Below are 16,000 nucleotides of genomic sequence, written 5' to 3'. Positions count from 1 at the left end.
GCACATGGGCCTCCTTCATGCAGTCCTGTGAACTATATATATTATTTGTATATGAAATGCAGCATATTTTTTTGTGTGTTGATTTTATAGCCTGATCTTTTACTGTCTCTGTTTAAAGTTTCTGCAGGGTTTTTTTTTTTTTTTTGGTGACGTCTTGAGGGTCTTCATGTATATTGCCAAGGTTTAGATGGCATACACTCTGGCCTGGGGTTCACAGTTGCTGATGTCTTACAATTGATGTGGCAACAGTGACTGGAGATTGTAGTCATATGTACCATTCACAACTGTTCAGTAATGATCTTCAGAGTTGTAGAAGATTTTACATTTGCCAGGTCCAGTTTGGGAGTGGCTGTTTTGATCATATGATGAAGGGCAGGACCTACCTCCTAGGTGTCTCCTCTCTGCTGCTGCTCTAGTTGATTTTTTTTTTTTGCTGATGTCTTACAATTGATGTGGCAACAGTGACTGGAGATTGTAGTCATATGTACCATTCACAACTGTTCAGTAATGATCTTCAGAGTTGTAGAAGATTTTACATTTGCCAGGTCCAGTTTGGGAGTGGCTGTTTTGATCATATGATGAAGGGCAGGACCTACCTCCTAGGTGTCTCCTCTCTGCTGCTGCTCTAGTTGATTTTTTTTTTTTTTCCTTTTGCAAAGACTGACTATCTGTGCCCTGGGGAGACCACACCTATACCCACTTTGTGCTTGGTTGCCATTTCCTGGTCTCTTTCTGACATGTTCCTCAAAGGCACAAAACTCAACTTTTTTTTTTTGATCATTTATGTTTGGCATACTCCATTGTAGGCTGGAGATTAAATCTGATATTGAAGATCTAAGTTTGGGGAGCTTTCTTTGATTATGAGCTGGCTGTGGTTATAAATCGGTCAGGTTGCATGACATCTCAAACCTGAAGGGTGGGGCCCAAACTGTGTTCTAGCAGAGACCCTTAGGGGAAGCTGCAGCTGTGACAGGACTGGCGAGATTCACCTTGGGCATGACTGTTCCCAGCCATGACCAGGTATGTATGGTTGCAGCTCTTGCTGGATTTAGTATGTCCCAAGACTCACTGGTTCCTGAGTTCCCATACAAAACTGAACTCTGAGAGAAGCCTGAATGGTTAGATCGCAGCATGAACCTGGCAGCGAGGCTGCTAGCCTGCTCTGCTGGGCCCAGCTCACCGAGGGAGTAACTGCAGCCTGCTCACGCTGGCTTTGTCGTCCCACTATGTTGCCCCTGAGCCTGTTTTTGACGTAGTGAGGATTGATGGAAAACTGATGTGTTTTAGTAAGTTCCTTATGTTCGGCACCCTCCCATGGCTGGTGTGTCTGTCCATGGCCAGTCTGTTGGACCTTCTGGTTTCTACTCTTTCAGATTACGCTTCTCCCCCTCTCTTATCCAGGAGACCCACTCTGTAGCTCTAGACTTGTCTGCAGTTATTTGTTCTACAAACCTGAATCTCTCTCTTCAATGATGGCTGCTTTCTCCAGTAAATGATCTTTGTGAATCCCTTGTGGGATGCTGTGCTTCATTTAGAATTTATGCATTCTTTGTATTGATGCCACAGGAACTCTCACAGATCTCCTTGATTCTGTCCTTGCTACCATTTTCTTTTCTTTTTTTTTTAAAGACTAAACATTGGGCTGGAGTGATAGTACAGTAAGTAGGGTGCTCGCCTTGCTTGTGCTGACCTGGGATCCATACCCAGCACCACAGATGGTCCCGAGCCCTGCCAGCGCGATCCCTGAGTACAGAACCAGGAGTGAGTCTTAAACTCTGCAGGGTGTTGTGTGTTCTTTGCCCCACTAAAAAAGGAAAAAACAATTAAACCATGAATTTGAAACATACTAGAATGAATAGTAGACTTTATGAGAGAAAGTTGATGTTTACATAGATTTCTGACTCTTAAGCAGTGATGATTCTAGTGATCTTGTTAATAATGATAACAATAAACCTCTTAACTTGTGATATTAGAATACTTGTATTTTACCTTCATTGATGTTGAAGAATGTTATATGCATATAGTTCATATCTGGGAACGCTTATTCAAATGTGAATTTTATCTCCACATCAGAAGTAATATACTGTTGTTGTATATGGGGTAACAAGTGCACAACATTAATTTTTATACTATCATTTAAAAGTTATATTATTACTATAAGGTTCAGTGATAATCTGGAGTTCTTTTTTATTTTGTAAACTTTCCAACTTTATAGAAGTATACTTTATTTTAACTTAACAGTAACATAAATTGAAGTATAGTATTTAGCTTATTACTTTTGACTTGCTGATATTTCCATAAATGTAAGGGTTCTTGCACATTATTTAGGGACTAGACATTATAAAGAAGTAATGGAATTTAGTTTTTTTTAATTTATTTAGGTTTTTGCTAGAATGGCTCACAAAATTTAGAAAACCTAGAATCACTAGATTGCTGATTTATTATGAAATACTACCATGTTGGAATAGTCATATGGAAGGGATCCACAGGGCGAAGTATGGAAAAATGGCATGGAACTTTCATGTGTGTGCCATTTCCTGGCATCCTAATCTACTCATCAATCTGGATGTTCTCTGAACCTCGTCCTGTTGTAGGTGTGGTTAATCAAATCATTGACTCTTGCAGGTTGATTCAGTCTTCAGCCCATATTTCCCCTCTGGTTGTAGTGGGTTAATTGAGGAATGGTGTAGGACTGTAAATACCAACCCTTTTATCCCAATATTATTTCTCCTATCAACAAGCCTCCTGAGTTGTTTCTTTTTTTTTATTATTTCTTTTTTTTTATTAGTGAAACACCATAAGGTACAGTTATAGGCTTACAAATGTTGTGCTTGGGTTTTAGTTATACAATGATCAAGTGTCCATCCCTCCACCAGTGCCTGTTATCCATCACTACGGGTCCCAGCATCCCCCCCCCATCCTCCCCCCCCCATCCCATCCTGCCTCTGTGGCAGGGTATTCCCCCTTGTTCTCTCTCTCTTCTTTTGGGTACTGTATTTTGCAAGAGAGGCATTGAGTGGCAATCATGTTTGGTCTATAGACTACTTTTAACATGCTTCTCCTACCCTGGGAGGGTCCTCACAACACCCTTCATTTGGTGCTCTCTTCTCCATCTGAGCTTCCTTTTCACCTAGAACGTGTGGCTGGCCTACCATTCATGGAGCAAAATTCCTGGTACTAATCTCAGCCATTCCTGGGTGTTGGTCTCCCTTTTTGTTGCTTTATGTTCCCCAGATGAATGCAATCTTTCTGTGTCTATCCCGCTCTTTCTGACTCATTTCGCTTAACATGATACTTTCCTTGTAGTACCACTTGTATGTAAATTTCATAACTTCATCTTTTCTAACAGCTACATAGTACTCCATTGTGTAAATGTACCAAAGTTTCTTTAACCAGTCATCCGTTCTTGGGCACTCAGGTTTTTTCCAGATTCTGGCTATTGTAAAGAGTGCTGCAATGAACAAACAATTGCAGATGTCACTTCGACTATACCTTTTTGCCTCTCTGGGATATATTCCCAGGAGTGCTATAGCTGGGTCAAATGGGAGATCAAATTCTAATTTTTTGAGAGTCGTCCATACTGTTTTCCAAAAGGGTTGGACCAGCCGGCATTCCCACCAGCAGTGAAGGAGGGTCCCTTTCTCGCCACATCCGCGCCAGCATTGGTTGCTTTTGTTCTTGTGGATGTGGGCCAGTCTCTGTGGTGTGAAATGATATCTCATTGTGGTTTTGATCTGCATCTCTCTGATGATTAGTGATGTGGAGCATTTTCTCATGTGCCTTTTTGCCATTCGAATTTCTTCTTTGCGAAAGTTTCTGTTCATTTCCTCACCCCATTTTTTGATGGGGTTGGGTGATTTCTTCTTGTGGAGTTTAACCAGTACCTTGTATATCCTTGATATCAACCCCTTGTTGGATGTGTACTTGGTGAATATTCTTTCCCATTCTGTAGGCTGTCTTTGTATTTTGGTCACTGTTTCTTTTGAGGTGCAGAAGCTTCTTAGTTTAAGGTAGTCCCATTTGTCTATCTCTGTTTTCACTTGCTCGGCCAGTGGCGTGACATCTTTGAAGATACCATTAGCTTCAATATCATGGAGAGTTTTGCCGACTTTGTCTTCAATAAACATTATGGATTCTGGTCTGATGTTGAGGTCATAAATCCATTTTGATCTTACTTTTGTGCATGGTGTTAGGCAAAGATCTGAGCCCACTTTTTTGCATGTAGCCGTCCAATTTTGCCAGCACAGTTTATTGAAAAGGTTTCCCTGCTCCATTTCACTTTTCTTGCCCCCTTATCAAAGATTAGATGATTATATGCTTGGGAAGAAATGTCAGTATACTCAACTCTGTTCCATTGGTCTGCAGCTCTGCTTTTGTTCCAGTACCATGCTGTTTTAATTATTACTGTCTTGTAGTAGAGTTTGAAGTTAGGTAGGTTGATTCCTCCCATTTTCTTTTTCCCAAGAATTGCTTTAGCTATTCGTGGGGGCTTATTGTTTCATATAAATTTCAGGAGTGTTTGCTCCATTTCTTTGAAGAATGTCATGGGTATCCTTATAGGGATTGCACTGAATTTGTACAGTGCTTTGGGAAGTATTGCCATTTTGATGATGTTGATTCTCCCCATCCATGAACAGGGGATATTTTTCCATTTCCTCGTGTCCTCTTTTATTTCCTGAAGTAGCGTTTTGTAGTTTTCTTTATACAGGTCCTTTACTTCCTTAGTTAAGCTGATTCCTAGATACTTGATTTTCTGGGGCACAATTGTGAATGGGATTGTTTTCTTGATGTCACTTTCTTCTCTTTCACTATTTGCGTATAGGAATGCCATGGATTTTTGGGTATTGATTTTATAGCCTGCCACTTTACTATACAAGCCTATTGTTTCTAGGAGTTTCTTGGTAGCGGTTTTAGGGTTCTCTAAGTATAGTATCATGTCATCTGCGAATAGTGAGAGCTTAATTTCTTCTTTCCCTATCTGGATGCCCTTAATATCTTTTTCTTGCCTAATCGCTATTGCAAGTACTTCCAGTACTATATTGAACAGTAGTGGAGAGAGTGGGCATCCTTGTCTCGTCCCTGACCTTAGGGGGAAGGGTCTCAGTTTTTCCGCATTGAGGATGATGTTTGCTGTAGGTTTGTGGTAGATGGTTTTAACTATATTGAGGAAAGTCCCCTCTATCCCCATTTTGGCAAGGGTTTTCATCATGAATGGGTGCTGGATCTTGTCAAAAGCTTTCTCTGCGTCTATTGATACGATCATATGATTTTTATCTTTTCTTTTGTTGATATGATGGATTATGTTGATTGATTTCCGAATGTTCAACCATCCTTGCATCCCTGGGATGAATCCCACTTGGTCATGATGTATGATCTTTTTGATGAGTTGTTGTATTCTATTGGCTAGTATTTTGTTGAGAATCTTCGCATCCCTGTTCATCAGGGATATTGGCCTGTAGTTTTCTTTTCTTGTGGTGTCTTTGTTTCCTTTTGGTATTAGAGATATATGGGCTTCATAGAAGCTGTTTGGGAGAGTTTCTGTTTTTTTAATTTCCTGGAAAAGCTTGAGAAGAATTGGCAATAGGTCCTCTTTAAATGTTTGGAAAAATTCGCTAGTAAATCCGTCTGGGCCTGGGCTTTTGTTTTTGGGAAGACTTTTGATTACAGTTTCAATTTCTTTGATGTGAATAGGTCTATTCAGGTATTCTATATCTTCTTGATTCAGCTTTGGGAGATGGTAGGAATCCAGGAATTTATCCATTTCTTCCAGGTTCTCGTGTTTCGTGGCATACAGACTTTCAAAGTAGTCTCTGATGATCTCTTGAATTTCTTTAGTTTCTGTTGTGATATCCACATTCTTATTTCTGATTCGATTTATTAGGGTTCTCTCTCTCTGTTTCTTTGTGAGTGTTGCTAGTGGTTTATCTATCTTATTTATTTTCTCGAAGAACCAGCTCTTGGTTTCATTGGTCTTTCAGATTGTTTCTTTGTTTTCCATGTCGTTGATTTCTGCTCTAAGTTTTATTATCTCTTTCCTTCTGCCTGATTTAGGCTCTTTCTGTTGATCCTTTTCTAAGGTCTTGAGCTGTGAGGTCAAATTGTTTATTTGCATCGTTTCTATCGACTTAAGATATGCTTGCAGAGCTATAAATTTTCCCCTTAATACAGCTTTCGCTGCATCCCATAAGTTCTGGTAGTTTGTGTCTTCATTCTCATTTGTTTCCAGGTATCTTTTGATTTCATCCTTGACTTCATTCCTAACCCACTCATTGTTCAGCATCGAGTTGTTTAATTTCCAGGTGTTTGATTTGGTTCTCCATGTCTTTGTGTGATTCACTTCTATCCTCAGTGCATCATGGTCTGAAAAGATGGCTGATACTATTTCTATCTTCTTGATTCTGTTGAGGTATGTTTTGTGTCCTAGCACATGGTCTATTTTGGAAAATGTTCTGTGCGCGCTGGAGAAGAACGTGTATTCTTTCTTTTTGGGGTCTAAAGCCCTGTATAAGTCCATGAGCCCTTTCTCTTCTATTACTTCTTTCAAAGCCAATAATTCCTTGCTGGGTTTTGTTCTTGTTGATCTATCCAGAGGTGATAAGGCGATGTTGAAGTCTCCAAGTACTATTGTGTTGGTAGTGATGTCCTCCTTAAAATCTGTTAGCAGTTGTTTTAGATATTTAGCTGTTCCCTCATTAGGTGCGTATACATTTAAGAGTGTGATTTCTTCCTGTTGTACGTATCCCTTGATGAAGAGAAAATAGCCTTCACTGTCTCTTCTAATCTTTTTCAAGGTGAAATTAATGTTGTCGGATACTAGTATGGCCACCCCAGCTTTTTTGAGGGAGTTGTGTGCTTGCAGGATTGTTTTCCATCCTTTGAATTTGAGTCTGTGTTTGCTCTGGCTGTTGAGGTGAGTTTCTTGTAGGCAGCAGAATGTTGCGTTCTGTCCCTGTATCCATTTTGCCACTCTGTGTCTCTTAACTGGTGAATTTAGGCCGTTGACATTGAGAGAGAGAATGGTTATGGGGTTTTGTGTCATCTTTCTGTGCGGGTGTGTTGTGGTTGTAGGGTTTGTCTTTTCTTATAGTAGCCCCTTTAGGCCTTGCTTTAGGTTTGGTTTTGAGTCTATGAAGTTCCTGAGCTGCTGTTTATCTATAAAATAGTGTACCGTTCCTTCGATTTTGAGGGAGAGTTTAGCCGGATAGAGTATTCTTGGTGAAGCATTCATTTCCGTGAGTTTTTTGACTATATCTCGCCACTGCCTTCGGGCTTGTAGGGTTTCCTCTGATAGGTCTGCTGTGAATCTAAGGGATGCTCCTTTGTATGTGATTTCCTTCTTTGCTCTTGCTGCTTGCAGTATTGTGTCTCTATCGGCAGTATCGATCATTCTAACTATGATATGTCATGGAGTGTTTTTTTTGGGGTCTCTTTTAGCCGGCACCCTTCAGGCTCCTTGAACCTGAATGGCTGCATTGTGCAGCTCTGGGAAGTTTTCAGCAATGATTTGTTTGACGGTGTTTTTTTCGTTGGTATTGTTTCCCTGAGGTTCAGGTAGTCCCATGATTCTAATATTGTTCCTCTTGGAATCATCTGCTAGGACTCTGATTCTCTGTAGAGCCATTTTGAGGTCCCTTGCCACTGTTTGTTGTTGCGTGTTGGCTTGTTGCAGCTGATCTTCCAGCTCACTGATTCTCTCTTCAGCTGCGGTCATTCTATTTTTAAGAGAAGAAACTGAGTTTCTCATTTCATCTATGGAATCTTTTAATCGTGACATTTCTGCTCTCATTTCTTCTCGTAATTCGTCGATTTTTTCTGTGGTGTTACTGGCTGTCTGTCTGACTGTTTCATTGAGTTGATTGAACATCTTGATGACTTCGTATCTGAATTCTATGTCAGAGAGGTCCCTTAGGTGAGCTATATTGACGGAATGTTCTAGATTGTTTTCGTTGTTCTCCCCTTGTGGTGAGGATTTTTCTTTGTTTCTTCATATTGCTGAGTAGGTTGGGAACTAGATTCCTTGGGGACTAGGTTCCTTAGTATGGGAAAACAAACTTCTGCCTGAAATTAAGCCATGCCCACTTTTGAGGCCACGCCCACTTCGAGGAGGCCACGCCTCTACAGAACCCTGGGTTGGAGATGAGATGGGCGCCGCGGTCAGGAGTGAAGAGGGCAGGGCAGACGCTCAAAACTGCTTCTCTTCAGGCATCTCGGGGGACACCTGAGGTCCTGCAGGGAAAGATGGAGGTCCCAGGGTCCTGAGCCGGCAGTTGTGCTGACCTGGATTTAAGATGAAATGGGCGCCAGGGTCAGGAGTGAAGAGGGCAGGGCAGACGCTCAAAACTGCTTCTCTTCAGGCATCTCGGGCCTGAGTTGTTTCTATCTCGTTCCCTTAACAAGAATACTTTCATCATTTTCAATATTTGAAAAAATTCAAGAGAACTATAGAGGAAGACCAGAAACAATAAAGAAATGTAGTTCATCATCATCAATGATCATATTGTCACTGTAGAGTCAGGGACTATGGAGGGAGACCAGAAACAATAAAGAAATGTAGTTCATCATCATCAACGATCATATTGTCACTGTAGAGTCAGGGACTATGGAGGGAGACCAGAATCATAAAAAAGGAAATTTGTATAGATGTTTTACTTAGAGTAATGACAGTGCTCTGAACTCAGGAATCACTCCTGCTGGCAGTCAGGGGACCATATTGGGTGCTGGGGATAGAACTGGGGTTGGCTGCATGTAGGTTACAATGGCTTCATACAACCATGTGCTTTTGAGGAGAATGCCAGGATCTAGAACGTGATCCCTCCTTAAAGAAAGTCAGGCATTGAGGTTCCTTGAAGAGAGGGTAGCACTATTTCTTGGCAGAATGTTAGAGTCTAGAAAAAGTAGAGAAAATAGGGGACACTTTTCATAATATTATTTGTTGGGTCCTTGCCTTTTTTACCAGAGTTATGGCAAAATTGAACCTGCTGGTTCTAGATATTAAGCTCTTCTGACTAACGAATGGTGAGTTTTTTTGGAAGATGTTTTGGGTTTTTTGTTTGTTTCTGCTTTATGGGTCATATCTGCCAATATTCAGGGGTACTCCTGACTCTGCACTCAGAGCAGAGTGCATCATAAACAACAATCATAATATTGTTATTCCTGGCTATATTGAGGGACCATATGAGATGCCAGGAATTGAATCTAGGTCAGCTACATGCAAGGCAAGTGGATGCAAGCCCTACCCACTGTACTATTGCTCTGGTCCCCTGGGAAGATGTTTCAGAATGTTTGAGGTAGAGAAGAAGATCCCATGAGCTTTAGGGTGTACTAAATATTACTTTTTTTTTTTTTTGCACTGTTGCATTGTCCTTGGGCTGGAGCAAGCACAGCGGTAGGGCATTTGCCTTGTGTGCAGCCAGTTTGGCCGAGTTGGGTTCGATTCCTCTGCCTCTGTCGGAGAGCCCGGCAAGCTACCAAGAGTATCTCACCCACACAGCAAAGCCTACCCATGATGTATTCAATATGCCAAACACAGTAACAACAAGTCTCACGATGGAGACGTTAATGGGCCCGCTCGAGCAAATCGATGAACAATGAGAGGACAGTGCTACAGTGTAGTGCTAGAGTGCACAGTCCTCCCATTATTCATCAGTTTGCTCGAGCAGGCACCAGTAACGTCTCCATCGTGAGACTTGTTGTTACTGTTTTTGGCATATCAAATATGCCATGGGGAGCATACCTTGTTTTATTTTATTATTACATTTTTTTTTTTCCTTTTTGGGTCATACCCAGTGATGCTCAGGGGTTACTCCTGGCTCTGCACTTAGGAATCACTCCTGGCAGTGCTTGGGGACCCATATGAGATGCTGGGGATTAAGCCCAGGTCGGCCACGTGCAAGGCAAATGCCTTACCCACTGTGCTATCGCTTCGGCCCTATTACCTTGTTTTTTTTTTCTTTTTCTTTTTTTTTCTTTTTGGGTCGCACCTGGTGATGCACAGGGGTTACTCTTGGTTCATGTACTGAGGAATTACTCCTGGCGGTACTCAGGGGAATCGAACCCGGGTCGACTGTGTGCAAGGCATACACCCTACCCACTGTGCTATCACTCCAGCCCCCCCCCCCCCCCCAATTACCTTGTTTTAATTCTTTGATTTGGAGATGCAATCAGGGGTCAAAACAAAATGCCACCAATTGATGTACCACTGATTAAGAAAGAAAGTCCTACAGTTTTATTATTTTTTTTGTACAATACATTTTGATTCTTAGTGAGAGGAAACAAGTATGACTTAGAAGTAATTAAAATGTGATATGCTGTGTGAAGATATAAAAGTTATAGAAGAATATGACTTTCTTTACAACTTTCAGTTACCTAGATATAGGGAGAATTTCTTGAAACCAAGGATTCATTTCATGTGAACAAAGAAAAAATACTATAGAAAATACATGGAAGGAGTTAATACCAGATGAACTTGAAATTTATTTGAATTATAAATGAATTTTAACAAGTCTGTTTCATTATTTAAGAGTAGATACAAGGTTTTCCTATAAAATGAAATTGAGCTCCCATATAACACAGAAATACCACTTCTGGAAATCTACCTTGGGGGCCCAAAAACACATAGCAGGAATGCCATCTGCACGTCTATGTTCATTGCAGCACTATTCACAGTAACCGGATTCTGGACGACCTGAGTGTTGGAAAACAGAGGACTGGATAAAGAAACTATGACACATCTACACAGCCGTTAGGAAAAATGAAGTCATGAAATTTGCTTATAAATGGATGGAGATGGAGGGTATCATGCTGAGGAAATGAGTCAGAGGAAGAGGGACAGACATAGAATGACTGCACTCACTTGTGGAGCATTAAGAAAACCCCATAGTATGAGACTGATACCCAGGAACCATAGAAACACAGGCCAAGAGGTTTGGTCCATGGTTGGAAGCCTGCCTTAGGTGTTGGGGGAGAAGGCAGTTGGGATAGAGAAGGGGCCACTATGACAATGATAGTTGGAAACAATCATTCTGGGTAAGAACTGTGTGCTCAAAGTAGGTAAAAGAACAAATATGATAACCTCTCAGTATCTGTATGGCATACCATAGAGGCAAACTCAGGGTAGGGGGAGGGAAACTGGGGTCATTGGTGGTGGAAAGTGTACACTGGTGGAGGGATGGATGTTGGAACATTGTATGACTGAAACCCTAGCATGAACAGCTTTGTAACAATGTATCTCACGGTGTCTCAAAAAACCTATTCACTAATAATCTTGGAACATTGTATGACTGAATCCCTAGCATGAACAGCTTTGTAACAGTGTATCTCACGTTGTCTCAAAAAACCCATTCACTAATAAACTTTTAATTCAGTGTAGAATTTCTATTGTCTAATAAACTTTCAATTCAGTATAGAATTTCTATTATTTTATAAATATCAGTTGATAAAAGATAATTTATAAGGTGGTTTTTTTTATTGTATTTTTCTCCTTCTCTATGCAGGTATCTTATGTCATTCCAGTTGAAGGAAAAGAACATATTGTTCATTTGGAAAGGAACAAGTAAGAAATTTCATTTACTTTGATTTTTTTCAGTAATTTTTCCCCAATGGTATATTATTTATTTTAAAACTAGTTAGTATAGTAGGTAGATAGAAAATAAAAATAATGAGTAGAAGTGTGGAAAAGCCATGGCATTTTGTATTACCAGTGACATTGAAGCAGGGGAAAATACATTTAAATAAAAAGTTGTATTTAAGATGAAAATTTTATAATGGAGCAGGGATAAAGTAGTCTTTAGTAGTTTTATCAGTTAGCTAAAGCTGCCACAACAACAACAACAAAAAAACAGAAACACAAATGACTTAACAAAAATTGATTTTCTTACTGTTCTAAGTCTAAGGTCAGGTGCTGGTGAGGTTGGAGTCCAGTGAGAGCCCTCCTCTAGGTGCTCTCATGACTTCTCGTTTGTACCTGCAGGGTAGGATTGGGGAGGAAGAGGTGCAAGCCTTCTCTATCTGTGTCCCTGAGGACATCAGTCCTGTCTGCTCACGTCCTCACCCTTGTGACCTCAGTTAACTATAAATATAGCTTTTGTACTTCCTTATCTGTTATAGTCACACTAGTATTTTGTGTGTGTGTGTGAGAGAGAGAGAGTGAGAATGAGAGAGAGGGGGAGAGAGAGAGAGAGAGAGAGAGAGAGAGAGAGACAGAGAGAGAGACAGAGAGAGAGAGAGAGACAGAGAGAGAGAGAGAGACTCGGGGTCTGTGCAGTGCCTGGAGTTTAACTAGTCCTGCATGCACTCCCTCTAGCCTTCAACATCTGAATTTTGGGTGTCAGGGAGGAGACAGAGATTCATTTTGTGACAGTGCTCTTCTCTTCATCCCGTTTAAACCCTCCTTTATTTTGGCATGTTAGAACCTGACTCAGTAATCTGTGCTCTCCAGTCGCCTCCGACGAGCCAAGTCTCTGGTTCCTGGGCCATTCTCTCTTCTGTGGTCTGTCACCACCTCCCTAACGCCCTGTACCTGCTTCCTGTATTTTGATTGAGTCATTCCAGAGAAGGATTAAGTCACCTACTAGGCCCTTGACCCTGGGGTGTGTGAATGAGACCGTTAGGTGTGGTTGTTAGGGCAGTGTTGTTCAAAATGTGCTGGCCAGTGGCAGCACCATCTAGGATTATAACCGCAAGTGTGTCCGATCAGGTCTGACCCGAGAGTGGATCAGAATTCTGAGACGTGTCATAGTTGGTTGTCGCAATCTATGTTTTCGAAAGCAAGTTTTCCAGATGATTTTTTTGTTTGCATCTTCAAGTTTGAATAATACTATACACTGTAATATGCAGTGAATTATATTTTTCAGAGACTTTCTGAAGGCTTCTATTTTTTTGTTTGTTTTTTGGCTTTTTGGATTATACCCAGTGATGCTCAGGGGAGACTCCTGGCACTGCATTCAGGAATCGCTCCTGGTGGTACTCAGGGGAACCATATGGGATGCTAGTGGTTGAACCCTGGTCAGCTGCATGCAAGGCAAAGGCCCTACCTGCTATACTATCACTCTGGCCCCTATTTATTTTTTTGTTTTTGGACCACACCCAGTATTGCTAAGGGGCTGATTCTGGCTCTGCCCTCAGGATGTACCCTTGGTGATGTTCAGGAGACTATATGGGATGTCAGGGATCAAACCTGGGTTAGCTGCATGTGGGCAAGAGTCCTACCCATTGTACTATCTCTCCAGCCCCGACTTCTTCTCTTTTTGATGGAAATTGATACACAAATTGGGCTGGAGCGATAGCACAGTCGGTAGGGTATTTGCCTTGTATGCAGCCAACATGGCCGACCCGAGTTTGATTCCTCCCTCGCTCTCAGAGAGCCTGGCAAGCTACCGAGAGTATCTTGCCCACACAGCAAAGCCTGGCAAGCTACCCGTGATGTATTCGATATGTCAAACAGAATAACAACAAAGTCTTACAATGGAGACGTTACTGGACCCCCTCGAGAAAATCAATGAACAACGGGAGGACAGTGACAGTGACAGTGATACTTAAATTATTTAATTTATTTTTTTAAATTTTTTTTTTATTAGTGAAACACCATGAGGTACAGTTGTAGATTTACAATTTTTTGTGCTTGGGTTTGATTATACAATGATCAGATACCCATCCCTCCACCAGTGCCCATTTTCCACCACCATGGATAATATCCCCCCCACCCCCATCCCCCATCCCCCCCTGCCTCTGTGGCAGGGCAATCCCCTGTGTTCTCTCTCTCCTTTTGGGTGTTGTGGTCTGCAAAAGAGGCATTGAGTGGCAAACATGTTCAGTCCATAGCCTACTTTCGACATGCATCTCCCCTCCTGGGAGGATCCTCCAAACACCCTTTATTTGGTGTTCCCTTCTCTATCTGAGCTGCCCTTTCCTCTAGAATGCCCGACTGGCCACTAAGCTATGGAGTAATCCTCCTGGTGCTGATCTCAGCTATTCTTGGGTATTAATCTCATATTTTGTTACTTTATATCCCCCAGATGAATGCAATCTTTCTATGTCTACCCCTCTCTTTCTGACTCATTTTGCTTAGCATGATACTTTGTATGTAAATTTCATGACTTCATCTTTTCTAAGAGCTACATAGTACTCCATTGTGTAGATGTACCAAAGTTTCTTTAACCAGTCATCTGTTCTTGGGCATTCAGGTTTCTTCCAGTTTCTGGCTATTGTAAAGAGTGCTGCAAAATTATTTAATTTTTACCAGCTCCTGAAAAATCCTTAGACTCTAATGTATGATGTAAATATGTAAAAAAATATAAGTCTAAATATTTTCTACAAGAGATGTAAATAATTAAGTTTCAATAAAATAATTTCCTTATGTTTGCATTGTTTCAGCTAACCCTTTTATATCATATTGTCATAAAAAGTTTATTGTAGAGTAGAATTTATTGTTGTCTTATATATAAGAATACTTAGGTTTTGGAAGATGACTTGTTCAGCCTCATAAAATTTGTAGATTTTTAAGCGTCTCTTGAAAAGGCTCCAGAGTTCTCACCCCACAGACCTGCCTTCCCTGGGAAGACTTAGCAGTGGCAAGATTAGTTGTGGAGCCATGAAGCTGGGCTGTTTCTTTGTTGGAGGATGTCTGGTGTGGGTGGGCCACAGGAACTCTCACCCTCACCCCAAGAAGGCTCCAGAGATCTGGGCCTGGAGAGAGTGATGTGTCTTTGAGTTTAGTCCAGAGTATATTTCAAGGGAACTCAGTCATACGTTTTGTGAAAGGTGTTGCATAATATATTAGTCAGTTAGCTAAAATCAGTCTGCATAACCTACAAAATTGTATGCAAATAATCTTTCCATCTCAAACAATATAGTCAAGCTTGTCCTGAGTAACTCCAGTGGGAATTTTCAACTTTGAATAATACATTATAAACTGCTAGCGAGCATTGCACTCCTGGCTCCATCTGCAAGTTTTGAAGTTAAAAGTTTAGAGCTGCTCTATATCTTCTGTAAGAAGATATTCTTTGCTTGGACAGCCTTTAGTCATACTTCAGACTCTTCTCCCAGGCTCAGCTGTGCACTCACTGTCTTGTAAGATCCAGTTTGACAGCAGGAACTGGATGACTTGTTCAGCCTCATAAAATTTGTAGATTTTTAAGCGGCTCTTGAGAAGGTTCCAGAGTTCTCACCCCACAGACCTGCCTTCCCTGGGAAGACTCAGCAGTGGCAAGATTAGTTGTGGAGCCATGAAGCTGGGCTGTTCTCTGTTGGAGGATGTCTCCATCCTTGATGTGTAATCTCTGTGGGTATGTGATCAGCTTCCTTTTTGTCTGCCTTTCTGCTGGTGACGTCTAACCCGCTTTCCTGTCTTATGCAAGAAGCCTGCTGACCACTGTAGCTACAACTTCTTTCACCTAACATTTTCCTTAGGTTTTATCCACTGTGCTCCTCAACTTGCATTCTAGTTTTCACAGAAAAGAAGGATTATAATGGTTAAAAAAGTCATGCTCAGCATATGTGAATGAAACTTCTAGAAATAAGGGCAGTGAGAAAATCATATATGCAAAGACTGTGAGATGTTTCTGGTGAGGAAAAGTATGAACTGAACGATATGTTTTTGTTAGGGAAAAAGAATAACTTTATCCTAAAGTAAAAGGACTAATTGTTTCAGAGTGAGAAAGAAGGAAATAATAGGACAAAAATCAAGACATGTAAAATCTTACCAGAAAATTTATAATGTTGGAAATGTCCCTTGTTAGGGTCAAAGCTGACCAAGTATGGATAGATTTGTTTGTCACTGTCACTGTCATTGTCATTGTTCATTGATTTGCTTGAGTGGACCCAGTAACGTCTCCATTGTGACACTTGTTACTGTGTTTGGCATATCGAATATGTCACGGGTAGCTTGCCAGGCTTTGCTGTGCGGATGAGCTTGCCGGGCTCTCCAAGAGGGGTGGAGGAATTAAGGAAAAAATGTTTGTGGGCTGGAATGATAGTATAATGGGATAGTCTAATGTCGTGCACA

General features: G+C 41.1%; 1 protein-coding gene across 1 annotated transcript in view; it reads left to right on the top strand.

The window, feature by feature from the left end:
• ADAM9 (ADAM metallopeptidase domain 9) overlaps window positions 1–16,000 on the top strand; it is a 136,375-nt gene that overhangs the window by 19,500 nt on the left and 100,875 nt on the right. Inside the window, exon 3 of the mRNA XM_056116799.1 lies at window positions 11,493–11,551. Coding sequence (XP_055972774.1) covers window positions 11,493–11,551 — 59 coding nt within the window. The remainder of the gene's footprint in view (window positions 1–11,492; window positions 11,552–16,000) is intronic.

The sequence above is a fragment of the Sorex fumeus genome, unplaced genomic scaffold, assembly GCF_029834395.1.
Source record: "Sorex fumeus unplaced genomic scaffold, SorFum_2.1 ptg000033l, whole genome shotgun sequence".
In the NCBI taxonomy this organism is placed as follows: domain Eukaryota; kingdom Metazoa; phylum Chordata; class Mammalia; order Eulipotyphla; family Soricidae; genus Sorex; species Sorex fumeus.
This window is presented reverse-complemented; position numbering and strand designations above follow the sequence as displayed.